The sequence below is a fragment of the Clytia hemisphaerica genome, unplaced genomic scaffold (genome assembly GCF_902728285.1).
Source record: "Clytia hemisphaerica strain Z4C2 unplaced genomic scaffold, Clytia hemisphaerica genome assembly, whole genome shotgun sequence".
NCBI classification, from domain to species: domain Eukaryota; kingdom Metazoa; phylum Cnidaria; class Hydrozoa; order Leptothecata; family Clytiidae; genus Clytia; species Clytia hemisphaerica.
This window is the reverse complement of record NW_027104207.1, coordinates 775,503-802,400: the sequence shown is the minus strand read 5'-3', so window position 1 is coordinate 802,400 and position 26,898 is coordinate 775,503. Positions and strand designations below refer to the sequence as shown.

At 34.4% G+C, this 26,898-nt stretch overlaps 3 protein-coding genes across 3 annotated transcripts in view; all 3 read right to left on the bottom strand.

Moving 5' to 3' along the window:
* Positions 1–9,910, bottom strand: part of LOC136815441 (cation channel sperm-associated auxiliary subunit gamma-like) — a 170,922-nt gene extending 161,012 nt beyond the window's left edge. Inside the window, exons 1-3 of the mRNA XM_067071893.1 lie at positions 9,687–9,910; positions 4,673–4,815; positions 785–907 (exon numbers count right to left, since the gene is read on the bottom strand). Coding sequence (XP_066927994.1) covers positions 785–907; positions 4,673–4,815; positions 9,687–9,887 — 467 coding nt within the window. The 5' untranslated portion in view covers positions 9,888–9,910. The remainder of the gene's footprint in view (positions 1–784; positions 908–4,672; positions 4,816–9,686) is intronic.
* Positions 9,911–10,870: 960 nt separating this feature from the next.
* Positions 10,871–11,867, bottom strand: LOC136815449 (peroxisome biogenesis factor 2-like). Its single transcript, XM_067071906.1, has one exon. It carries the CDS (start codon positions 11,799–11,801, stop codon positions 10,926–10,928), a length of 876 nt encoding a protein of 291 aa, XP_066928007.1. The 5' UTR covers positions 11,802–11,867; the 3' UTR covers positions 10,871–10,925.
* Positions 11,868–12,045: 178 nt separating this feature from the next.
* LOC136815448 (etoposide-induced protein 2.4 homolog) lies at positions 12,046–18,652 on the bottom strand. Its single transcript, XM_067071904.1, has 9 exons — positions 18,466–18,652; positions 18,269–18,329; positions 17,965–18,031; positions 17,193–17,329; positions 15,032–15,102; positions 14,488–14,563; positions 13,534–13,751; positions 13,189–13,260; positions 12,046–12,895 (listed from the first exon to the last, which is right to left on the bottom strand). The coding sequence occupies exons 1-9, from the start codon at positions 18,621–18,623 to the stop codon at positions 12,790–12,792; spliced, it is 966 nt and encodes a 321-aa protein (XP_066928005.1). The 5' UTR covers positions 18,624–18,652; the 3' UTR covers positions 12,046–12,789.
* Between the last annotated feature and the right edge of the window lie 8,246 nt (positions 18,653–26,898).

Here is a 26,898-nt window from a genome sequence, read left to right as displayed (position 1 = left end):
CCGTAATTTGCCTGCTACTTATACGCAGACTATTATGGTAGAAACTAGGCTGCACGCATCCTCTCTGATATGATTTGATATAGGGGATGTATCGTCTAAAATATTTCTGTCCCAACTTACCCCCGTCTTTTCTTTTTTCTTTTTTGATTATGTGTCATAGCAATACAATGACTTCTTTTTTTCTTTGTTCAATGAATGAAAATTGATAATTATGAAAACAACAGCACAATGACTTCATTTTTTTCTTTCTTTGATTGGATGTGACGAAATTATGTAAATTTTATGCAAATTTTGGTTACCCCAAATTTCAGGTAACTCTCGGACGAGAATTTCATACACGATACGCATCCCCTATAACAAAATAAATTCTGGGGATGCGCGCAGCCTAGGTAGAAACTTGAATGAAAACTTAATAAAGAGCTGTAAAGATGAAAATATAGTTTAAAGAAAAGGTGATTTTATGTTATGATTTTTTTATCCTCACAATCTTGGCTTTTTATGTTTGATTTTGTAGTATATAATGTTTGTGTGTTTATGTTCATGTAGTATATAAACGAAAAAATAATAATAAAAATGCCAGGATAAAAGTTTCCTATTTCTAGAAAGTTTGCTAGACTTCATTCAGTACTATTTCCTTCAAATACCAATTCTTTTTTCTAGACAGGTATGCCAATTCCAGACTTTTTCCAGACTTTCCTAATTTGATACATTTCTGGCAGATGTAGCAACCCTGGGAAAACAAACACAATATAACACAAATATTAAATGACAATAAAAAAAATACCTCTTGGTAGGAACGCCTTCACCAAAACCGTTGCCAGAGACAATAAGTTCCAAAGCATCGGTATCATCGTGAAGAGGGAGAACACTATACCACACGATGTCACAAATTCGATTCGAACATGATCTGTATAGAATGTAAATATAAAAATTATGCAGAAAAATGTGGATAGTATTTAGGGAAACTTGTCCTGTTGTTTTGTTCGGTTCGTTTTCTTTTTTCGCGGAAAACGGCCGGTATAAGCTGAAAATTCTTTGTTTTTATTGTTAAAATGATATGTTTATATTGCACCCCCTATCACCACTACTTGGATTCACCCAAGATCACGTCAAGGTCACATGATTGATTATGTGATTTGTCGCAAACGTGATATGCAGGATGTTTTTAATGTTAAGGTTTTGCGTAGTGCAGAGTGCGGTACTGATCATTTTCTCTTAAGGGGGAAACTGAAATTACATCTTATGCACCGATGTCGTGCAAATGGTGTTAAAATTCCTAAACGTGTCAATGTTTCAAAACTAAACAACCCTCTTATTCGGGAGAAGCTATCGTGCTTTCGACAATGTTGTATTTGATGGTTCTTGGGAAAATTTTAAGTATGTTTCTTACACTGTTAGTACTGATATTTTAGGCTTCAAACAAAAACAACATAAAGACTGGTTTGATGATAACAACCCTGAAATCGATCAACTCTTACAAGAAAAAAACACCATCTTTCAAAAACTTCTTTCTTCTGGAAATGACCCCGACCCCAGAGTTGAACTTTTGTGGAAAGAAACAAAGGCCACTCTTCAACGTAAACTGCGTAAAATGAAGAATGATTGGTGGCAGAATCTTTCTTTAGAAATTCAACAAGCCTTTGATAGAAAAGATTCTAAAACCTTTTATCATATGCTAAGACAAGCATATGGGCCAAAATCTTCATCCATTTCCCCACTTCTCTCCAAAGATGGAAATGTTCTCCTCAAAGATTCAACCAGTATTCAAGATCGCTGGACAGAACATTTTTCGGAACTCTTTTTTAATCCCTCGACAGTTGATAATAATGTTATACAAAATCTTTCCCAAAATGAAATTTTTAACGATATGGCTATCCCACCGACTAAAATAGAAGTTGTTAAAGCCATTAAAAAAATCAACACGGGAAAGGCCCCTGGTCTTGATGGCGTGTATGTAGATGTTTTGCTTCACGGAGGTGATAGCGTCCATACCCATATATACAATTTGATCTCTGATGTCTGGAATGGGGGGCTTGTTCATCAGGACTGGATTGATGCTATTTTAGTTTGTCTTTACAAAGGGAAAGGTTCAAGATCGGAATGTGGTAACTATCGTGGCATAAGTCTTCTGGAGTCAGTGGGTAAGGTCTTTTCCAAGGTGTTATTAGATAGATTAACTTCTTTCATTTGTGCTCTCATTATTTCTGAAACTCAGTCAGGTTTTCGATCAGGAAGGGGCACAACAGACATGATTTTAGCTGCACGTCAATTACAAGAAAAATGTATAGAACAACGTATGTCTCTGTACCAGGTGTTTGTTGACCTTACAAAAGCTTTCGACACCGTTAATCGTGAGGCGCTTTGGGCCATCTTGGGTAAACTCGACTGCCCTGATCTTTACGTTAATCTTGTTAAAAAACTTCATGGGGATATGAAAGCTCGCTTATCCTTTAGTGGCACTCTTTCACGCCCAATAGCTGTTTAAAACGGGGTGAAACAGGGTGACATACTTGCGCCTACCCTTTTTTCAATTTTCTTCGCGTCAATTCTCTGTCATGCTTTCAAAGAATGTACAGCTGGTGTATTTCTACGTTTCCGAACCTCAGGAAAAGTTTTTGATCTTCGACGACTTCAGGCCAAATCTAAAGTTTTTGAAATGATTATCGCGAATTGTTATACGCAGATGACGCTGATTTAGTCTCTCATTCAGAAGATGACATGCAGCTCATCATGGATCTTTTTTTTAGTACCTGTGACGCTTTTGGTCTTACAATAAGCCTTAAAAAAACTAAAGTCATGTATACACCACCTCCAAACATTCACTACGCGGAACCAAATATCTTTGTTAACGGTACTCGACTCGAGGTAGTAGACAGTTTTGTTTATCTTGGTAGTTCTTTATCAAAAGACGGTACACTTGACTCTGAAGTGTTACTTCGTATTCAAAAAGCTACAAAATCTTTTGGTGCCTTAGAAAATCGTGTTTGGTCAGACAGTAACATTACTTAAAAACCAAGGTCAGTGTCTACAAATCTTGTATTCTTACTGCTCTTCTATATTCTTCTGAAACCTGGACCACATATCGCAGACACATCAGGTTACTTGAACGTGCCCATCAAAAATTCCTCCGTCGTGTTCTCAATATTCGTTGGGACACTTTTACTCCAGACACGGAGGTTCTTTCTCGAGCAAATGTTGATAGTGTTGAAAGTATAATTATGCGAAACCAAATGCGATGGACAGGTCACTTAGTGCGTATGTAAGACAAGCGGCTTCCAAAAAGGCTTTTCTTCGGTGAGATGAAAAACGGCAAACGTCCGAGTCATAAACCAAAAAAGAGATTTAAAGTTGTAATCAAATCAAATTTGAAATTTATGGGTCTTAATATTAATAATTGGCAATCGACAGCCAACAATCGTCTGGAATGGCGGAAAGCCATACACGATGGATGTCAACTTTTTGAGGCTAACAGAATTAATCATTGCAATGTAAAACGCGCACATCGTAAAGGTGATTTTGATTCTCTCCCCGCGAGCGTCAGTCGTGAACTCTCTTGTGACGTCTGTGGCAAACTTGCTCTTTCTAAAGCAGGCCTTGCCAGCCACAAACGCTCACATCGAAATGTTAATTCTGCTCTTCTCCCTCAAACAACCACCTGCAATCAATGCGGGAAAGTTTGCAAATCTTCAGGTGGTCTCAAACGCCATATGAAAATCCATCTCTAATTATTTTATTCTGTATTATATCGAAACTCGAACGTCTTTTATCCTCTTTTATCAATCTTTTACCCTCTATTATACATTTACTATTTATTTTACAATTTCTTTCATTTTGTTTAGACATGTCTTTTAACCTTTTAATTTGATAGTTTTTATACCAACTTAGAAGAGATGGTCGTCTTCTGTAACAGAAGTGACAATCATCATCATCATCATCATCACCACTTTTACTAAAATCTTTGAACCTGCACTATTGACAGTGTTGCAGTTGCTACAGGCAAAAGTTTTGCCATGTTGTTAGCAAATATAAAGTTTTTTAACCGATTGGGCCATTCCATTTTATATCCATACAGGGGGTCACCCCAGAAAAATTTCCAGGGTTTTTTTCATTTTTCCAAGAGGGGTAAAAAGTTGTTCTAAAATTCCCAGGGGTAAAAGATTGAGTTTAGTTCGCCCATCCTCACTGTAAGATATAAAACGAATCTTTCAAATTTTGATATTTTCCAGGGGTATCCACAGTTTTTCAATAATTTTCTATTGACTTGAAAAGGTTTGTCCACCCCCTGTATGGTTAATGGGAGAGTCTATTATGAGATGATAAATAAGAAAGGGAGTTCAGATCATGACTTTTAATAGATAGCCGTTACTTCTTTTAGAAGTCCTTAGGAGACCATAGATTTATAAAGCCTGGGAAGGGCTAGATGACGTACTTTTGCTGAAAAGTGTGCCGTGGTTAGGTAAGAAATCCTACCTAAGTCACGTGACATTACAATAGAATTTCAGCGCTTGACCAATCAGAAGCTTCACGGGTTTTCGAAAACAATAGCAACAATATTTTTCCGATATTCACTTTTTTTTGCCTGTGATAGCTTAAAGCACGACATCTAGCCCTTCAGGCTTTATAAATCTATCCCTCGTTGAAAACTTTCCATGAGCAAAAAGGTAGCACTTACGATTGAATACAGTAGCAATTATTTTCATCTTTCGTTCGGACAACGTCCACAATATGAACAGTGATGTCCCCATTGATGTCTTCAAGAACTTTGATTTGTGGTTCAAAGCCAGCTCGGATCAAATCATTACTGTGATCAATCACCTTTGAAAAAGATGTTATATAAATGGTTCATCGAGATGTAAGACTTTTGTAGTGATTAAAATGATAAACAAGCAACATGCTGAATGGACCTACCTGATGATGAAAGTTAGTTAGCAATGCGAAAAGAAAAATGAAAAAAATCAGTCAGAAAATATAGCATTTAGCGAAAACACAACACAATAAATTCATCATTGATTGTTGATGGGAAGAGAGAGAAGGGTTGTAGGGAAAAAATAAATAGGAAGTTCTGCTCGCAAAAATCAGTTTTATTGACAATTGAATCATGCTTGATGGTGAGCATTTTTATCAATAATATTTTTGTCTGAAAAACATAGAAATACAAGGAAAAAATCCAATGAAAATCTGCAAAAACGGCGATTTCCAGCAACCGGAAATTTTTTTTTCTCAAAAATCGAATTCGGCCATTTTTTGAGCATTGCTAATACGCATCTTTCTGCAAAAAATCAGAAAAAACTAAAAATGAAAATTCGAGAAAAAGTCAAAAAACCGGTTTTCCGGCATATTTCCGGCATTTTCGGCCGGAAAAAAATGTTTTTCGAAAATCGGGCTCCGTCACATTTTAGGTATTGTCATATTGCATCAGTGTGAAAATTTCATAAAAATATATAAACTACAGCTCGAGAAATTCAAGAAATACTGTCTTTCCGGCGAAAAAAGGTTGTTCCGGCGACTTTTAAAATAGTTCCGGCTTCAAAAATCAATTTTATTGAAAATTGAAACATGCTTGATGGTGGGCATTGCTATTGATAATGTTTTTGAATGAAAAAACAACCAATTATATGGAAAAGTCAAATGAAAATCTAGAAAAACGGCGATTTCCGGCATATTTCAGGCATTTTCCGCCGGAAAAATATTTTTCTTAAAAATCGGACTCAGTCATGTTTTGGGCATTGTTAATACGCATCTTTGAGCATAAATTCAGAAAAAACTAATGATGAAATCTCGAGAAAATGGCAAAAAACAAGTTTTTCCGGCATATTTCAGGCATTTTCCGCCGGAAAAATATTTTTCTTAAAAATCAGACTCAGCCATGTTTTGAACATTTTTAATACGCATCTTTGAGCAAAAATTCAGAAAAAACTAATGATGAAATCTCGAGAAAATGGCAAAAAAACAGTTTTTCCGGCATATTTCCGGCATTTTCGGCCGGAAATGAATTTTTTCGAAAATCGGGCTCCGTCACAATTTAGGTATTGACATTTTGCATCAGTGTGCAAAATATCATGAAAAAATATGAAGTACAGCTCAAGAAATTCAAGAAATACCGTTTTTCCGGCGAAAATCGGCTGTTCCGGCGATTTTTAGAAAGTTCCGGCTTCAAAAATCAATTTTATTGAAAATTGAAACATGCTTGATGGTGGGCATTGCTATTGATAATCTTTTTGAATGAAAAAACAACCAATTATATGGAAAAGTCCAATGAAAATCCAGAAAAACGGCGATTTCCGGCATATTTCCGGCATTTTTGGCCGGAAAAAATTTGTTCTCAAAAATCGGACTAGTCCATGTTTTGGGCATTGTTAATACGCATCTTTGAGCAAAAAGTCAGAAAAAACTAATGATGAAATCTCGAGAAAATGCCGAAAAACCAGTTTTTCCGGCATATTTCCGCCATTTTCGGCCGGAAAAATTTTTTTTTCGAAAATCGGGCTCCGTCACATTTTGGGCATTGCCATTTTGCATCATTGTGCAAAAAATTAGAAAAAACTAATGAGCCGATCCCGAGAAAAGCTGGCAACAGACGAACGAACGAACGAACGGACGAACGAACGGACAAGGGTTAATTTAAAGGACTACCTTAGGTAGGTCCAAAAAGCTTACGAAATCTTACGAAAACTTTTCGAAATTAAGAAATAAACACAACCTGCCCCTTTTATCTTAAAATTTCGATCTTTTAAATAAAGTAGTAATTCAAACGTTTAATCAAAAACACAAAAAAGATATGGCCATATTCAGGGGCCATTAAAAGTTCGAGATCATGTGAAGTCTGTTACGTTTGAAACAAAATTTGACGTCAATCATACTCTACCTGACAAAATTCTGAAATTTAAATGCCCGTACTCCCCCCTTACTTCTTTATAATAGCGAGTTTTAGTAGTCTAATTGTGTAAAAATTGCCCACAAAGGCGTACAAGCATGAAACTTTGCACAATTTGTAGTTTAGGGGTCAAAAACGGATTTAAATCTCAAACTCAAAAAAATTGACACCTATTTTTGTGTTTTACAGACCAAAGTATGTTATGTATCGTTGGAAAGCATTTTTCATGCTCGTTTAGAAAAGCATTACAACCTATATTTGAAAATGAATCGCGTTCCCCGTAAGATGCTGCTGCGGATGCTAAGGGTTTAGCCTCTAGTAGTTGAACTTGATCTTCCTTTGCAACCAGGGAAACCACTACATTAAGGGGACTAATTTTTGCGGGAACTAATTTTCGCAAAAATTAGCTCTGCGAAATACAATTTTTAAAATCCTAAAAAACCCCTAGGTATATGAAAGAATTTCAGCAAAAAGTTGGTGTCAAACGCAAAAATTAGTTCCGTAAAATGCACCAATTTAGTACACTCGTATCGCGAAAATAAGTTGACACAAAAATTAGTTCCGAGTCTTAAATTTGATTAAATCATAAATGATGTGTCTCGTTCTATTGGAAGAAGTTAACTGAACGGATGTCTCTTAGAATCTCATAGGAGTATCTTAAAAACGTGTCAAAATTGACTTATATATAATGCCTACAAGTGAGTGCAACAGATTGAGAACCTTTAAAATAGATCTTATCGGAGTTTCTGATTCTACTAAAAAAGCGATGCATTGTGGGATTGTTTCTGAAGTATTACAATAGAAATCTCTTAGGAATTCCTCGAATTCTATTGTAATACCAACGAAACAATCCCATAATGCATCGATGATTTAGAAAAATCAAAAACTCCGATAAGGTCTATTTGCTGGTTTCAGAGATCAGTGAAATCAGGTAGAATGGTTGGGGTCACTTTTAACAGGCAGTTGTTCTACCATATGTGAGTCCGTTAAAAAATTATAGTTTTTTCGATACATATGATATGTCCAGTTACGGCCAATGGAGTGAAAGTATAAGGAAATTTAGAAAGTTTTGGCGTTTTCATTCTTTTTAATTATAACAAGTGATACTTTTATGGACCTACCTGGTTATCAAACTAATCAGTGAACATTGAAACAATGAAACACATAAGACATAACTGGTCAAAATACAAAAAAATAAAGAAAATGAAAGGATATCTATTGAGAGAAACTATCAACACTATTGAAAAATATTTTTGAAAAAGAAATAAAAAAGCTATTAAGCGCTTTTCTTTATAAAACCACTATCAGAAAAATGCACAGCTTAATAAATAAGGTTTCCAGAAAACTCAAACCGTCGCGTCTACCGTGACATTTTTCTTTTCTAATAACATTGATCTATGCTCATAAATAGTGATTCTTATAGATAAAAATTCATTTTTCAGCCAAAAAAATAATAAGTGTTTACAGAAAACGGTGACATTTTCTTTGTTTAGAAAAAATAATATTAAAATAATAATTTGGCTAAGAACATTGATCTATGCTTATAGTTAGTGATTCTTATAGATAAAGATTCGTTTTTCAGCCAAAAAAATAATAAGTGTTTCTAGAAAACTCAAACCATCGCCCTCCACCGTGAAATTTCATCTTAAAAAAAACTAATAAAAATAATAATAATAATATGGCTAAGAACATTGATGTATTCTTATTAAAAGTGGTTCTTATAGATAAAAATGCAATTTTTGAGCCAAAAAAAATTTTTTGTAAAAATCTGCTTGAGCCATCTTTTAACTATGACTGTAGCCTACTTTCATGCTAAAAATCAGAAAAAATTAATGATCCGATTTTTCACAAAGTTTTTAAGCCGTTTTTTGGCCCAAATTTGCCAAAAAAAAATTTTTTTCGAAAATCGGGCTCCGTCACATTCGAGGGTTTATGGTCATGCACCTTTGTGCCAAAAATCAGAAAAAACTAATGAGTCAATCTCGAGAAAAGCTGGTAACTAACTAACGAACTGACTAACTAACGAACGAACATGGGTTAATTTATAGGACCTCCACCCCACCGGGGTAGGTCCAAAAAGATATTGTAAGAGTAAGAACTTTCCTCTATTGCAATAAATCCTTTTAGGGGGGGTTCATGGTTGGCGGAGGAGCGGAATCGGCCCTTTTTTCGGACGGAGTGGCGGAATTTGGCAAAAATTTAGACGGAATTACGGAAATTGCGTTCTCTGACGGAGACGGAAAATTAGACAATTTTAGTGCGGAAAAACGGAATTGAGCAAAAAAATTTGCGGAATTTCGGAATTGGTAAAAGATATTCAAAATTTGCGGAATTTTCGACAAAAATATTGAATTTCAAAGGAATTTTCGGTGACGGAATTTTGGTTCAATTTAGGACGGTTTGACGGAAATTGGAGAAAAAATTGACGGAATTGCGGAATCGGGTACCCCCTGAAACCCCCCCTTTTAGCCGAATTATATGAGGGGGTTTTATCTGAAGAATCCTGCATTACTAAAAATAGACAAAAAGAACGACAAATTTCATAGAGAACGACATATTTCGCCCCGACCGAAAGTAACTGTACCACCCGTAGCGATTGATTCCTCTTAGTTTATCACGGGAATTAACTGCACGTGGTTTAAAAGAACGACAAATTACGCATGCGTGTTACAATGCAGGATTCTTTAGAGGAATAGACTGTATGGTCTGTCAAACGTGTATAGCTTTGATCCCGGACGATTCCACCAAGGGTTCCAAAGGATAAAAATAGCATTCAAACTCCAATTCGAGAGTTGATTAGAAAATAAAATACCTGGCCTGTTTCACAATCCAATTTTATCTTGACGAGCACCATGAGACAACTTTCTCTTTTATGACAACCAACTAAATCATTTCTTACCACCAAGCTGTTATTTTTCACCTCATTGAGCTCTACTGAAAATTGGCATTCAGAGCTAGTTACTCTAGCTATACAACCAATACATAATAGACAAGCAACCAAATTTCTATTCATTTTTCTATATTTTTTTCTTGGAGTAATCTAAAATAGACAAAGGAAAATTAGGTCATATATTAATAGCATTTAAATTAAGTCTGTCTCATTACAACCTGCAGCGGGAACAAAAACAAAACTAACTTTTGCTAAAATTTGAATATGAAATCGATTTTATGTTTGCTGATAAAATATTCTTGAGTAGAATAATTATCAAAAAGTTGAGCGAAGAGCTTTTACTGCCAGGGTTCAATCGACCGTGAGAGAAATAAAATATTGAAGATGTTCAGTTAAAAGAAAATTGATAACATTCTTTTCATTATAAGAACCAGTATATTTTTGATAAGGCTCGGCTGTTCTTACTTTGTTGGCACTGTGAGCTTAAAATCGTTCTTATCCTGTTCTTATTTATAGGTGAAAATGAGGTGTTTTATGTTATACCTTATTCTCAGTGAATTAATAATTTGCTTAAAATTCAGTTTTTCCAGGATCAGCAATGTTTTAAAGTATTTTGGCATTTTGGGCATGATTGTCCTTATAAAAAATATTTGATCAAAAGGAGTAAAGAGGATCAGAATAAAACTGGTTTGAAACTCAATCAAAAATCTAAAACAATAAGAGGACATGGCAATAGGTTATACAACGTTTAAGATTTTGAAATTTTGATAGAATATCTTGATTAAAAGATCTTAGCAATTTCAGTTAAGGCTAGAATAATTTGGAAGCTAATAAAGAATGTCAAAAAAATATTCATAATAAATTACAATTCATTTTTAAAATAATACATCAAAATATACAGGCATTATGATTAAATGATGAACCCCCTTCCCCCGAGTTTCTCCAACGTTAAAAAAAATTATTTTATATTTTAAAGTCAGAAAGAAAAAAACAAAAACTTTTTTATTCTGATACTGGCAGTTTCATGCCACTTTTGTGACAATGTTCAGGCAACTCCTTTAACTTCAACTGTTTTATATTTTATATAAATCAAATTCACTCGATCATTAACAATAACAATTAATTCAGATTCGGAAAAGAATACAAAAATATTTCAAAAAATTAGCGTTTCTGAAAAATTACTGGCTTGAACGTCTCAGTAACCATTCCACAAAGGATGCAAGTAAAACTACCATCAATAAAGTTGGCCATCAAACAATAATAACAATACCAGTGTGGACAGCCAACTTGGTATGGATTTGTTAGTGTTTCATTACATAAACAACAAGACATACTCAAATGTACTTCAGTATTATCATCTTTTAAAATCAATTTCTTGGAATTAAAAAATCTGTTCAAATGGTATGAAATTTTTTTGAAATTAATTAAGGGCAGTAAACATAACATCGTCTTTGTTGTCGTATCCCAAACCATTTCTTTACGTATGTAATCATAATCGATATATCTCGGGTAGGGTTTATTGGTATAAACATGCTTCAAATTTAAACATCTCTCAATAACTGATACATGATTTCCACTCGTCAAAAATAACAACATATTCACATAAACTATAATCTCGGAACAAGATTCTATATATTTAAATATTCTCATCAGTGATGTACCGTTCAAATCCATTTTATCCATCAACTTCACCCATAAACTTTCTCTATTTTTAAACCATTGTATAAATATAGCAAATAAAAGCCCGTAACATTGAATATTATTGATTTTTCTACCATTCACCCCAACCAATTCGGTACCAAGCATATTTTGACCGACTGTCTTCCCATGTTTGTAAACAGAGAAATACCACAATACTGCTTGCAAGCTTACTGATAGCTCTGGTTCAAAGTTCAATAATTTACAAAACGGTTCAGCTTTCAAGGAATTGACCAAAGAGTCTTTGAGTAGACTGAAAATTGAACTGTCAATCTGCTCAGCATCCAATTGGGTGACACGAAGCACTTTATATTTTTCTTGTTTCTCATTTTTAGACATTCCCTATTAATGAAAAGATGTATCTTTAAGAAGAATACTTTGGCGCAGATTTAATTTACTTGTTGACAGATATGCCATTTTTGATTTAATTTGGTGATTAAATCTAAAGTTGGCCAGTTATTAATTCTTGATTTGAGAAGCTGGAGAAACCACTATAAACTTTTAGATCAATTTTTCGAGGTATTAGCTGGGATTGATCTTGCACTAACTTATGCAAGAGCTGGAGGCTGTGACACTTCATAGGTACTGCTTAGTGCTCGAAAGCTACAAAATTTACATGCTATTTATTTAAAACTATAGTTCAATGTATTTACAATTTTAGAATAATTATAGATTTATAAAATAAACAAGTTCACAAAAAATTCTTAAGAAACTAACAATATCAATAAAATTTAGTACCAAATTCTTGCACCTCTTAAAAATATGGCCCTGTTAGTCTGCTAGTCTTTTTTCCCATCATTTATTAGAACAAAACAAGCAGCACAAAGGAAAAAAAATTATGACATGATAGATCATGAATAAGAAAATGTATAAGCTATTCCCAAGTCTATTTTGGTTGGCCCCAACCGTCGCACCAACCGTCACACCCTTCTAAAACCTGTACTAAGAGAGGGTGAAGACTATTATAGTTGAGGCTCCATTTATGGTGAGAATTGATGGATCTTTCGTTGGGAGATAGGATTAATACCTAGTATAACTCCTTGGTAACTTGATAAGTCTATATAGCTTTCCTTTATAAAATTCAGTAAATCTAGAGCAACATCTTTTTTGGAAAGATAGACCACGAATTTCAATTTGTTTGGTGGGTTTTAAAAATAAAGCACTATATAAGTCTCACAACAAGGACCTTTTTTACACTATCCCTGTTATTGGAGACTTGAACGGGAGAGAAATTCAACCCTACCCACAGTAAAATTCTCATACTTTTACTGTCGTAGAGAGAAAATTCAAAATTACTCCCTTGGGTTATTCACTTCTTCAATTGTTGTCATTTATTAGTTTCAGTACTTGATTTACTTTTGACAGGTGATCTGAATAAGAACAATTTGTTTGTCAGCCATATCACCAATGAAAACAACCTCAGTGGATATTCACTAAAATGAGAGAAACAGAGAAAACTTGGCTCTTTTATACTGAACTAAGCCAACTAAGAGAAAAGAATTTAGTGTGTTTAAATCGGAATCAGGTTCCCACTGTAAATATATAAAACTGCAATTAATGAAGATAGTGCAGCTATTAGATACACAGAAAAATGTTGAAATGATAGACTGATTAACGTATAGGTTTTAGATCTATTTCATTTGCAAGCTTTGTAGCCTAATAAACAGGAGAGTTCTTACACCTTGTGCAAAAAAATTGAAAGTATACATGAGTGATAATGTTTTACCATTCTTCGTGTGGCTTTGCTTCCAGTGCACTCAAAATAAATACTGGGAAAACAGTACCAAATATACCAGCACTAAAGGAAAAGTTTAAAATAGGATAATTATACACTGTCTAAAACTAGCCTTATCAAACGATGTAATGACAGTTTTACGCATTTGTGTTTTTCAGCGAAAGAGAAAGTTTGACTTAGGAAGACGGTAAATTGGCACTACCATACTTGATTTTTTGTGGGTTAAAACTGCAGGTCACTTCAAACTTGATTTTTTGCGGGTTAAAACTGCAGGTCACTTCAAATCATTTCAGTTACAAACTAAACCAAACAATACGGAATACCAACCAATACTACCTTGCTATTGTTGATGTTGAGATGTACGTCAATACAGACAAGAGAAAACCAAATCCAGTGAAATAGGGCCAATAAGTTTCAATGAAACCTACTCTTCGTACAACGGTCCACCCAAGGTTTGACCAAGTGTATTCAAATGCGTATAGCGAGTATAGGAGAGACATGTGAACATATAAGAGAGTGGTGCCAAACACTGGTATAAGCCCCACCAATTGAGCCTAAAAATATGATAAATACTATTTAGAAAAAAAAAACTTAAAAGTAAGTTAACATAACATGGTTAGTGAATGATGTCATAACTTATGAAGATCTATCAGTGCTTGATCTATTTTGTTTGGCAACTTTGCTTTTGTTTGCTAATTCATTGAAAGTCAAGCCCTGATCACCTTAAAATATTCCAATTAGATACCACACTAAAGTAAATTCTCTTTTCATAATAAACGGAGAGAGTAAAGAGAAATTGAGAAAATTTTAACTTAATTCATTAAGATACATTTAAAATGACCTACTCTTTATTGTGGAAGAGAATAAGCATGGAGGTATAAAGAAACAGGAGATGTATGCTATTGTAATATTCAATTTTCGTATATTAGAAGGCTAGAAATCTTTGATACTGATAGTAGTAAGTATATTCAGAGCAATCTTGCGTTATACTAAAAAGTCTAAATCAAAAGACTTTAACAACCAATTACCAACAAATTCAACTCCTGTTTTACTTTTTCTTCTCAGGACAAGAAACAAAGCTTACACAACAAATTGGACCAAATATTGATACTTAAATGAATTTAGCTGAATTGAGACAAAAATACCTCCTTTAAAGCTTTTATTGAATGACAATTCATCAGAGACAGGACAGGAAATTGTCTGACCTGAATTGCTTTCTCCAAACCAAAAATCACAAATGTCAAGCAAAGCAACCCTGATTGGGCATTTTAGATGAAGAAGAATACATACTTGAATCAGGAAGAAAATCTCTACTAGAATACTGAACAAAAAGTCTGCCATTGACTTGCTGATCACTTTGAAGATGCTGTAAAAAGTAAAAGTAAATAGAACACCATCAACGTCAATAGTTGAACAAGGGAAAACATTTTTCATTGTACCAATACAAGATTCAAATTCAAGATTTAAAGCTTTGATTGAGTCTCTTTTCACTCATAATGTTTGTAACATTAAATTGGTTAAAACAATAGCTTTTAGAAAAACCCTATTAACCTCAAGCTTTTTTGACTTTTGTAGCACAAGGGGGTGGTGGGCTTTAAACCTGATCTAGATTACCTACATGACCCTAAAGTCTGCACAATTTCTCTTAAGATTTTATAAAAAGTCAAAGAGTTTCAAATCGTTTCAAAAATATTTCTCTGAAATAAAGACAAAAGAACATCAACGCGGGGTAGATTCTACCCCCCCCTCCACTATGAGGCTAAAGTTATTAGAAACCTTTATTCTTTTAAAGAAATACTGACAATAACCTTTGGTAATAAAAAAATTAAATTACTTGTCTTTTGAAGAAATCAAAGAGGATACTGGTCTTCCGTATTTCTTTCTGTACGCACCATCTGCTATTTCCTGAAAATAAAAAGTTTAAAAATCAAATAGTTTGTAAGACCATCAGTCCATCCTCTACCTAAAGTGTATTATTACCATTGGCGGATTTTAGTTAAATCCACCAAAATTAATACAATAAGGTAACTTATTTAGAGTGTGTCTTGAAAAAGTGGAACACAATTTTAACATAAAAAAAATCAAAAAGAAGGATCATCAATGCAATTAACTATTGAGGATTTTTATCTGCGCATGAAGCTTGTTGAATTGAAGGAAACAAGCTAGATGCTGAATGGACCTACCTGATGGTGAAAGTTAGATAGCAATGCGAGGAGAAAAAAATCAGTCAGAAAATATATCGTTTAGCGAAAATGCATAACGCAATAAATTCATCATTGATTGTTGATGGGGGGAGAGGGAAGGGTTGTAGGGAAAAATTAATAGAAAGTTCTGGTTGCAAAAATCAGTTTTATTGACAATTGAATCATGCTTGATGGTGAGCATTGTTATCAATAATGTTTTTGTGTGAAGAACATAGAAATACAAGGAAAACATATAATGAAAATCTGCAAAGACGGCGATTTCCGGCATTTTCAACCGGAAAAAATTTTTTCTCAAAAATCGAACTCGGCCATGTTTTGAGCATTGCAAATACGCATCTTTCTGCAAAAAATCAGAAAAAGCTAAAAATGAAAATTCGAGAAAATGTAAAAAAAAAAACGGTTTTCCGGCATATTTCCGGCATTTTCGGCCGGAAAAAAATGTTTTTCGAAAATCAGGCTCCGTCACATTTTATGTATTGTCATATTGCGTCAGTGTGCAAAATTTCATAAAAAAATATAAAGTACAGCTCGAGAAATTCAAGTAACACTGTCTTTCCGGCGAAAATAGGTTGTTCCGGCGACTTTTAAAATAGTTGCGGCTTCAAAAATCAATTTTATTGAAAATTGAAACATGCTTGATGGTGGGCATTGCTATCAATAATGTTTTTGTCTGAAAAAACAACGAAATATAAGGAAAAAGTCCGATGAAAATCTGCAAAAACGGCGATTTCCGGGATATTTCCGGCATTTTCAGCCGGAATAGAATTTTTCTCAAAAATCGGACTAGGCCATGTTTTAGACATTGTTAATACGCATCTTTGTGCAAAAAATCAGAAAAAACTAATGATGAAATCTCGAGAAAATGCCAAAAAACATGTTTTTCCGGCATATTTCCGGCATTTTCGGCCGGAAAAGTACGTTTATTGAAAATCAGGCTCTGTCATATTTTAGGTATTGCCATTTTGCATCAGTGTGCAAAATTTCATGAAAAAATATAAAGTACAGCTCGAGAAATTCAAGAAATACCGTTTTTCCGGCGAAAATAGGCTGTTCCGGCGATTTTTAGAAAGTTCCGGCTTCAAAAATCACTTTTATTGACAATTAAACCATGCTTGATGGTGGGCAATGCTACAAATAATGTTTTTGTGTGAAAAAACAACGAAATATAAGGAAAAAGTCCAATGAAAATCTACAAAAACGGCGATTTCCGGGATATTTCCGGCATTTTCAGCCGGAATAGAATTTTTCTCAAAAATCGGACTAATCCATGTTTTAGGCATTGCTAATACGCATCTTTGTGAAAAAAATCAGAAAAAACTAATGATGAAATCTCGAGAAAATGCCAAAAAACCGGTTTTTCCGGCATATTTCCGGCAATTTCGGCCGGAAATGAATTTTTTTCGAAAATCGGGCTCCGTCACATTTTGGGCATTACCATTTTGCATCTTTGTGCCAAAAATTAGGAAAAACTAATGAGCCAATCCCGAGAAAAGCTAGTAACGAACGGACGAACGAACGGACGAACGGACGAACGAGCAGAGGTTAATTTATAGGACCTACAGCCCACCGGGGTAGGTCCAATAAAAAAATACAAGTTTCAAAAATTTTAAACAAGACTGTAACAGTCTGAAAGTTGTTAAAAAAGCTATAGACTTAATTTAGAATTTGATGCCCTTGTCAACTGTACTTCAAATAACTGTCAAGTGAAAAATGACATTAAAATGTTCTTGATTATCCAAATCTATCTTATTTTTTTAAATTCAAAACAATAATAAACACCGCAATACTTACAACAAACCATATACAGTTGAGAATTTTGCTTAACCAAAACAAAGGAATAACCCACAAATATTGAAAGGTATACTTCATGACGGGTTCTACATATGACCAAAGGGAACTTTGTAAGCCATTATCTCTAATGAAAAATGCTGAAAGAAGAAGAGAAGAAAATATTGTTTGATCTTTGTAGGATCAATTTTAACAAGATTGAATTTAAAGGTTTTGTTTTAAATTAGTATTTCTTAAGGCCTACTTTGCCTTCTAGTAGGCCTAGTTCTGGTGAAACTGAATATGATTGAACTGAATATGACTGAATATGACTTTTATTAACAAAAAACAATAAAATTAAAAACTTTGCTCTGGTTGACTTGTTTTGGTGGTTTTTGAAGTCAATTAGCAATAAAACTTCCGACTATTATCTTCTCTCGAAAAAAGCTTTTTGAAAGTTTTTCCACATTGATGATGTTCTAAGATCAAAGAATCACTAGTGTGAAAATGACGATTATAGCACAATTATTGAAGAAGTTGATTTTCTTCTTTTTCATTATGAATCATTATTTTACAATTTTTTTTTAATTTTTTCTTTTTGATAATATCCATTCCTGTTTGTTATTTTGACAAGCACAAAACCGCTAACTAATTCCAATTTCATCAAAGTTTATAGCCTTTTTTGTCTCCTCTGTAAATTATATTGAGACAGATAGACTTTAAGTTGAGGTGATTTTTTCACTTAAGGTATCCTGTTTCTTATTAAATTGCTCGATAACTCAACAATGAGACTCACATGAGACAAACACCATAATGTATTGGACAGCAGGAATGATATATCCTTCAAATACCAGAACACTTACCTAAAAGTAAAAAAAAGAAATTTCAAATAAATTATTCAATTCAATTGACGTGGCTGATTTTTTTAGCTGATTTTTTTTGTCTATTTAAAAAATTTCTGTTTCATCTAATTTTTTTAGCTTAAATTTTCCACTACTGGCAAAAAGCAGGGCAATAATATTATCATGATTGAAAGTTTAAAAACAGTCATAACAAAACTGCAATTTACTTCAAAATATAGAATTTTACTCTAGACATACCAAAAGAGCACCTCCATTTAAAAGACAGCTCTGTGCCAACAAAGGAAGAATTTGTACTTTCCTGAAACAAAAAATTGTTGATTTTGGTTAATTACATAATAGTTATTATATGAAGGCTAAATATCTTCTATAAATTAACAGATAAATCTTTCATAAACGTTTGTTTTAATAAATAATGTTATGAATTAACATCTTACTTTTTATCTGGTTGTCTTTGCCTTGTACTTCTTCTACTTGGAGGTCTACCATCTCGCTCTTTTTCTTCACTATCAATCTTTGTCAAGACAATCAAACCAAGAATTGAATCTTTTAAACCAAGTAAACATCCCAAAAACAATTCAGCTATAGTGTTCATTTAGTTCGTCTTTGTAATTTTTCTGTAAATTTAAACCAAAATACTTGTGATCTGGTAACCCTTTAATAAACCATACCATAATCAGCCTGATTTGGAGGAGCTGATCTGATAAAGTAATTAATGACCTAACAAGGAAATATGGTAAATTTTGGGTCATTTAGTTTAGACATTTTTAAAGGGGTCTAGCTAATTGACATAATTTTAAAATATGACTTTTTCCAGCTTTTTCGCCTTTCCACCCACTTTCTTGGATTATAAGCAAATTATAAAAAAGTTTACACAAAGATTACAAAGCCAAGAAAGCATCTTATAAAGAAATGCTTTACTCATTAAACAATAAAAGAATTTCATAATTGAATAAGAAATACTTGCAATGGATCATTCAAAAAGTATGTACGCTCAGAAGTAAGCATATTTCCAGGGGGGTCAGGGTCCAGGATACCAACCCAGGGCCCAAAAACCTGACTTTTCAAGATTTGAAAGTAGTAGACGCGAACACCCCTTAAATTGGTATCAATACCAACTTGAAAACCCCAATTTTCTAAAAAAGGGGGGACCCACCCCCCTAAATTGGTATCGATACCAATATGAAAATCCTGATTTTCTGAAAAAGGGGGGACCCACCCCTTAAATTGGTATCGATACAAACTTGAAAATCCTGATTTTTCTGAAAAAGGGGGACCCACCCCCCCCCCTAAATTGGCCATCAGTAAAAATAAGTAAGTAAGTAAGTATATTCATTTATTGGCTGTCGGCGGAGCCGGGAGTGAGGGAGTCTATCCCCTTTTCTATTTGCACTAGACCTGGGAGATCGAATGCTGAGGTGGAGCGCCACACCTACTCTCAGCTCCCAGTAACTTACCGCCTAGATCAGGTTACCCAATCTAAGCTACTCATCTGCTGAGTTGGCGGTGACCGGGGATCGAACCCACAAACTTAGATTGTAAGGCGAATGCTCTACCGACTGAGCTACCCGGTAAAAATGCAAGAAGTTATATGCATAGGATACTGCATACAAGGGACGCTAAACAAAATCTGTTGATGTTTTTATTCAAAGAACATTCCTCTTATTAATCACTTATATTATATTATGTACCCCACTTTAGACTCCTGAAAATGAAAACAAGTTTTTCTTATTCTAACACAACAAAAATTAAGTTTCTTGAACTGAATTGGCAAAATGTATCAAATTCATAAAACTAGTTGATAAACTAGACTAGATAAAAAACTCATTGTATTAGGTGCGCCTAGAGTCTTTGTAACATAGCCTATATGTTATGTACAGAAAAATTTCATCACGACTAAAAAAGTTCTAAGATCTGCTAAGACTTGATTCAGTTTGTTTAACTCTAGTTTTGAATAAATTTTGGTTGATTGAAAGGATTGAGAGCAGCAAAAGTTAAATAAAAATTTTAATTATAGAATGAAGAATGCTTTTATATGGAATCAGGGTATAGTGAAAACGATTCAAATGAGTTTTTATACTTACATTATACAAAGTTTTAAGTCAGATACCAATTTCAAATTCAGCAAAAATTAAAAAAGGGGGACCCACCCCCTCATTTTGGTATCGATACCAACTTGACTTTTTGAAATTTGAAGAAAAAATTGACACCACCCCCGGGCCCTGGGTTTGGTATCTGGATCCTGACCCCCCTGATATTTCGACCCCTTCCCCTGTACGCTTGTGTTTTCTTTAACAGTAACCCTCCCTCCACATATGTACGCTTTTCCGATTATCCCCTTCCCTCAGTTTGAAAGAATTTGCGAAGCATACGTACATTTTCATGATTGACCCCGTCCCCCATTTATGCTTTTGTTAAGTTTACACAGGACCCCCTCAGAGCGTACATCTTTTTGAATGGTCCCCAAAACAATAAAAGTCTATTAGAACAGATTAGAAATGTGTTCTTCAAGACATAGCATATGTTTTGACCCTATCATCAATTCTACGAAGACAGAGTACTACACACACCAAACCCTCAAAACATGCAAATTGAGAGCAGTAATTATGATGTCATAATCTTCTTCCATAGTTTCTAGAAGGGTCAAGACCCTCCCTTAAGTGCAAATCCCCCCCTTAGGAAATTCATTTAAAATTTGACACCCCCCCCCCTTGGAAAATCAGTATAAATGAAACGATTGTACAAGAGTCATAATTAGGTTAGATGATTTTTGTTGAATATAGACTTCTATTTACAAAGGAAAAAGTTACTTGTTTAGAAAATAAAGCTAATTTAGTTTAAAGCTGAAGACATTTTGCAGGTTTGAATCCTGTCATTCTATATACTACAGAAGACCCCCCTTAGGTAAGAAGACCCCCCTTAACTGGCAACCCGCCTTAGGAAAGTCTAAATACTTTTAACACCCCTCCTTGCTTTTGGTTCATCAAAACCCAAGACCCCCCTAAATGTAGGGGGGGTAGAAACTATGTCTGTCTTCCTTGCAAGAAATAATTGAGCTAATCAGGGGGGCAGAGCTAGTTGCTGTAGTATGGTGGAGGTGCTGTAGTTTAGTGGTTATTAAACTCTATCTATCTTATCTATATATTTAAATAACATTAGGCCCAAAGGCCTATTTTTGCTACATAAAGATACAATGATGATAGTCATTTATAATCAAACATTTATTATTAAATGATTAAAATATAAAAACAAATAAAGAAAGCCTGAGAGGGTTTTGAGAATTTAAGGTAAATGTAAAATTAGTTAATTGTGATGAAAATTGTGGTTTCAGACTGAAAATCTTAGGTGGTCACCATCTGGATAAGGCTATCACTGTATCTCACTAACAGCCGATTGGTAGTGTGAAGGTTTCGATCACAGACTTCCACCGCAATGGACTGTGTTCGAATCCCAAGCTCTTCCAGGCAGGGTGTTAGGGAAATATGGTGATAGACTCTCTACCTTCACTCACATGAAAATCTTATATTGAGATTTAAAAGCCAAGGTTGAGATTAAAAAATACAAGAATAATATACTTTTAAAGGAAGAAGATGCTAATCAAAAATAGTGTGACATTGTAAAAAATGCTCAAAATCAATTTTTGGAATAACTCTTCATATTTTTTGAGTCAGCCATAGAGATTTCACAGGGTAATAGACCTCAATGTGGAGATAATGATTAAAAAAAAAAAATTATTTTTTTATTTACTCAAATAACAAAATTGTGGCTGCAGTTCAAAAATTCTAGTTTTTTTTAAGTGTAAGCCACACGATATTGAAAAGTGATCTCTGAATGGGACCTTCTAGACTTGAAAGAAGAAAGGCTGAATTTTCCAAAAAGTGTTAAATGTACATACTTTTGCGTTGTTAAATGTACTTTTTTGTGGCTTTTTTGTCAGCCACATATTTTACTCACACTTCATGCTTTAATATATTTAAGTTGAGTAAGCCACAAAATTTCGTTCTTTTTGCAACAGGTAGATAAATTATTCAGCTTAACCATGGATGTATTTTGACATGTAAGCCACATGATGGCCTCATTCTATGAGCAAAATAGTGGATGACATCAAAAATGTCACAAAACAGGGGTTAATTTTTGATTAGCATCAGAAATTTTCTCAGAATTCAATTTTGCGGTTCACAGCACAAAATTCGGAAGACTAAAATTCTTAGTTTGAGATTACTCTCGGGTACCTAATAGCCGTCCCCCCCCCGCTAACTAATTTTTTGAAAATTTTCCACCCAGGACATTCTTATTCCAACCCCCCGCTTATTAATTTTTGGGAAAATGTTTTTGAAAGTTCCCTTTTTTGTCTTAATTCTGCTGTATTAGCCTCCGTTTTCCACCCAGGACATTTTTATTCCAACCCCCCCGCTTATTAAATTTTGAGATTTTTTCCAACCCCCCTGCTTATTCCAACCCCCCGGCTATTAGGTACCCAAGAGTAATCGGCATTTAAACGACATTTAATTTTGCGGTTGATAGAATTTTTCGTTTAAGATATGGCATATTTTACCCTAAATAACCAAAAAAAATTTAATTCTGAGGGTATTCGTGTTTAGCCGAATTTAATTTCATACAGGGATCGAATTAGCGTATCGCATTTCGCAATTCGCGATGCGTTTTTGGATTACTTACAAGCTAAAAATTGAAAATTGGTCCATTTTAGGATGCAAAATCATGCTTATCAAAAAATTGCGATGCACTTTCTATCCCTTATTTCGATGCCTGATGGTTTAGTAAAAAAACCGCAAAAGAATTCTTCCCGTGAAACTTTTCTTCTCTTAAAAGAAACCTTGGTTGACCTTGCTTGCTGCACATGTGACACAGGTTTAACTCCAAATTACAGTGGTTCACTTGGCAAGTGAATGAACACCTTAACAATTGGGAAGTTAATCCAAGGTGCTGAGGGGTGCTCATTGAATGTGTCTATAAATTTGTGAAAATGTGCCTTGGAGCCTCCTGCAATTCAACCAAATAAAAATAGAAATAATGTTTTGGTTTGAAATAAGACGTCATTGTGCAATAAAATTCTCAGGAGAACAATATACCTTCAGTGGAAGGATTATTCTTGCACCTTTGCTGCTAATTTTACAGTTTATGTCTCATGTTAGTGTAAGTTGGTCTAATCTCTCATGTAATTCTGACATCCCTCTTAGAGATAGGATTAACAGGAAGGTTCTGAATCACTGATTCAAATAGGTCTATTGACCCCATTTTCATTATCCATTTTTCATCTTTTGAGTAGAATAGTTGAAAAATTTATTTATAGAGCAGGTTTGTACATGTACTGAAAATTGATGTCAGTCATCATAAAAAATGCCACAAAAAGGGTCCAAAGTTTTTTGAATCAAATGCAGGTTTTTTGGTGGTTTTTGGATCCATATGAAAGAACCTGACTGGAATTGAGCCAAATTTCAGCCACTTCAGTCAATCTTTCTCAGAGGGCGCTACTTAATTTCCGCCTTATTTTGCGCATACGATAGAATGGTACTGTAAGTTGGTCTAATATCGACATCCCTCGTCTAATTCCGACACCCTTCTATAGAGAAAGGAATAATATGAAAGCTTGAATCACTGATTGAAAAAAGATTATTCCTCTCTGACCACTAAGGCAATTACTTTTTTATTTTCTGGTTTACGGACATTATGAGGAAAAGTTTTGGACAGGAGGATGGAAAAAAAATAAAAATAAAATTAATGTTTCAAATTTTTTTAATTTTCTTTTTAAAAATCTGAAATCGGAGGAAATAATAAAATAAAATTTTATGAAATTTCCTAAAGTAACAATTTTTTAGATTTAAAGACGAAAGAATAAAGTGCATAATGTTGTTATAGATAGGGTCTATGGATAAAAAACACTAAAAATAAAATGAAACATAGAAATGTAAACACAAAGACTGATATGTGTATATGTAAAGGCTGACATAGGCTCCCATTTAGGGTTCACCCTTAGGGTTCCCACTTAGGTTCCCCCATCCCACTTTTCTGGTATGCCTATTTTTATATCTACTCTTGAATTTTAACAATCACATAAAGGACTTTAAATAAAAACGATTACAAAAAAAATAAAAAAAATGAAGAAAATCGACTGTGTACACAAAGAGTTGTATAATTTAGTTTGTTTTTTGTGGATAGGGAAATTCCATGGGGAAGTTCCCTGACATTAAGAGAAGGATCAAAGTATCTTTACATTGGCAGAATAGTGCACAGCTGTGTTAGATCATTAATTAACCCCCTCTCTCTTTCTCTCCTGTTCTTTTGTTTTCCTGTTTAAGTAAAGGTTTTTTATTTATTTCTTCTTTTTTGAAGCTCGGAGGAGAAAAAGTAAATAAAATTTTTTGAAATCTCTATTTTATTTTTATTTTATTTTGGCAAAAATAACGTCGGCGGATCCGTAAACCAATAAATAAAAAAGTATTTGCCTAAGCAAAGAAAAACAGTTTCAAATTTAAATATATGCCTAATTAGGCTAGCTCTAAAGGTCTAAAACAGCATTTAATAACATGAAAACCAGAATATGATTCTTCAATGGGAATCAAAACTATAAAGTACACTTACAAACATCAATATGTCAGATCTAACAAAATTAATAACGACACTGTCATCATTGGTGACAATAAAACAAAAGATTTTCTGTCAAGAGACTTGTAAACATTCCAACAACTTTCATCGAAATGATCTATCACAGCTACGTCTACCATTTTTAGCGCAGTCTGAGGATTAAGCCGAGAACGCTTGCAGAACGCCTGCAAACTCCCGCTCGGGTGAAAAACTTCAATCTGTCAATCAGTTTCTCAAGCGCAGAGTACGCAAAGCGATTCTAGCTTTAAGATTTTTTTTTTCTATTTGGTTGAGTTGCAGGAGGCTTTAGAGGCCTATTCTCTATAGACGCTTACTAATGAGCGTCCAATCAGCACCTTGAACTGACTACCCAATTCCCCTCACATGGCATGGGTTGACCCGGGCAAAGGAACGTTCACTTGCCAAGTGAACTGCCGTTAGTGGGAATCAAACCCTGGCCCCCAGCACAGAAGCCAAGGTCGACTACCACTATACGACGGGACCTGTAAAAAATTAGTGCCGCAGATCATCAGTGGATAGTATTCAATTATCATTATCCCTTTATTTTTATTCCTAGAACTTTTGCAAAAAAAGTGAAAAATAGAAAAGTTGCATTTTTTACTGCTCTATTCACATACTGAATTTGAAAGATCTTCTATGTGGCGTTTTTTTGCAAACTTCAAAAAACTAATTTTCGTCCCGCTTTTGCAGGACTTTAGCGTACGTGCTTGCGTGCAGCATAGGGTACAAAGTCCAAATATGCGTTTCCCGTAATTTTTGTATGAAGAGTTAGGTCTATACTGCTAATTAAAAAGCAAATGATAGTGTTCTGTTTTATTTTCAAACCCCCAGGAAAAGTTTTTTTGTCGATTAGCTATTTTACAAATATCTGAAAAGAGCTCCCATAGGAATCCCAATACATAACCCGATTGGTTAATTTTGGAACCGCTTCAGGAAAGTCATAATGGCAAATAATTTAAAAGTGTCTGAGGAGGAAATGTGTGGAATTTGTTGGTGTTGATCTGGTGTTGATGGCTTGCTTATTCTGTAAAGAGAAAAGAAAACAGGTATAGCTTTTTTAACCAAGGAATATCGAAGTTCCAACCGCACTGACATAGCTGTCAACTCTCCCGCATTGAGTGCGCCAAATTACCCGCATTTTCAGGATTTTTTCTTTCATTTAGGAAAATTGCCAGTCTGGAAAGAAGAGAATATTTACACCAGAGATTTCTTGGCGTAGCCTTTGTGTAAGCCTATGAAATCCAAAGTCTGTGCCTGAGATATCGGGCGTACATGCCTTACTTTCCAGATTGGGAAAATTGGGATGAAAAATTCTCTGATTTGGTATTTACATCTTCCATCTTCCTCGATTTCCCCAAGCCAAAAAAACTTTCGATAAAATCAGATTTGGAGGAAAAATTTTCCTGATCTTTCCCGATTTTCCAATTTTGAGACTTTGAGCTCTCCTGCATTTTGGTGAGGCGAAGTTGACAGCTATGTGCCAGAACAAACAATTGAAAAGATTTTCCATTCCCCCATGGCCCATGCACATTTTGAATTGAATACCATAATGTATTTACTACTACTATACCAGATTAGGTAGAGGGATCACCCCTGATAGAAACTTAATTCTAATAAAAATACAGGGGTCGACCTAGGTATTTAAAATTTGTCCAGACAAGCCCAGAAACCTGACCCTGACCAGTGTCATCGTGTCATGACCCTGTACCCAATTCTGCCCCCCCCCCCCTGATCACATCAAAAAGACTTTTGAAAAACGAGTCTATGACAACCTAAATTCTTGAGACTGCTGACTGCTGAAGCGGTGTTAAGATAAAAACTGCAATTATTGCTCTTCGAATTATTGCCGAAACGCAATTTTTTAACGATGAAATGCTAATCAGCAAATGGTTTCCTTTTAAGGGCAAAATGTCAGGGTTTGAAAAAGTAAAATTGCATCGAGTAAAAGTTTTTCGATTTTTAAAAGTGATTTTTCAATTTTCGTTGTCAATACAATGAAAAGTTCTAAATAATAAGTTAAAAGATCCTGCATCGATCCGAAACCGCCAGAAAGAGATAACAAAACCCCGTTGTAAATTTGTTTACATATGACTCGATTTTGCTATCGCATTTCCACAAACCAGTGAAAAACAAAACTAAACGAGGCACGTGGGCTACGCGAATTGTCAAATACCACGTGTTCAATAATAAAATCAACTTTTATTTGCAAAAACGGCAATAATTGCCGAAAACGGCAATTTTCATTT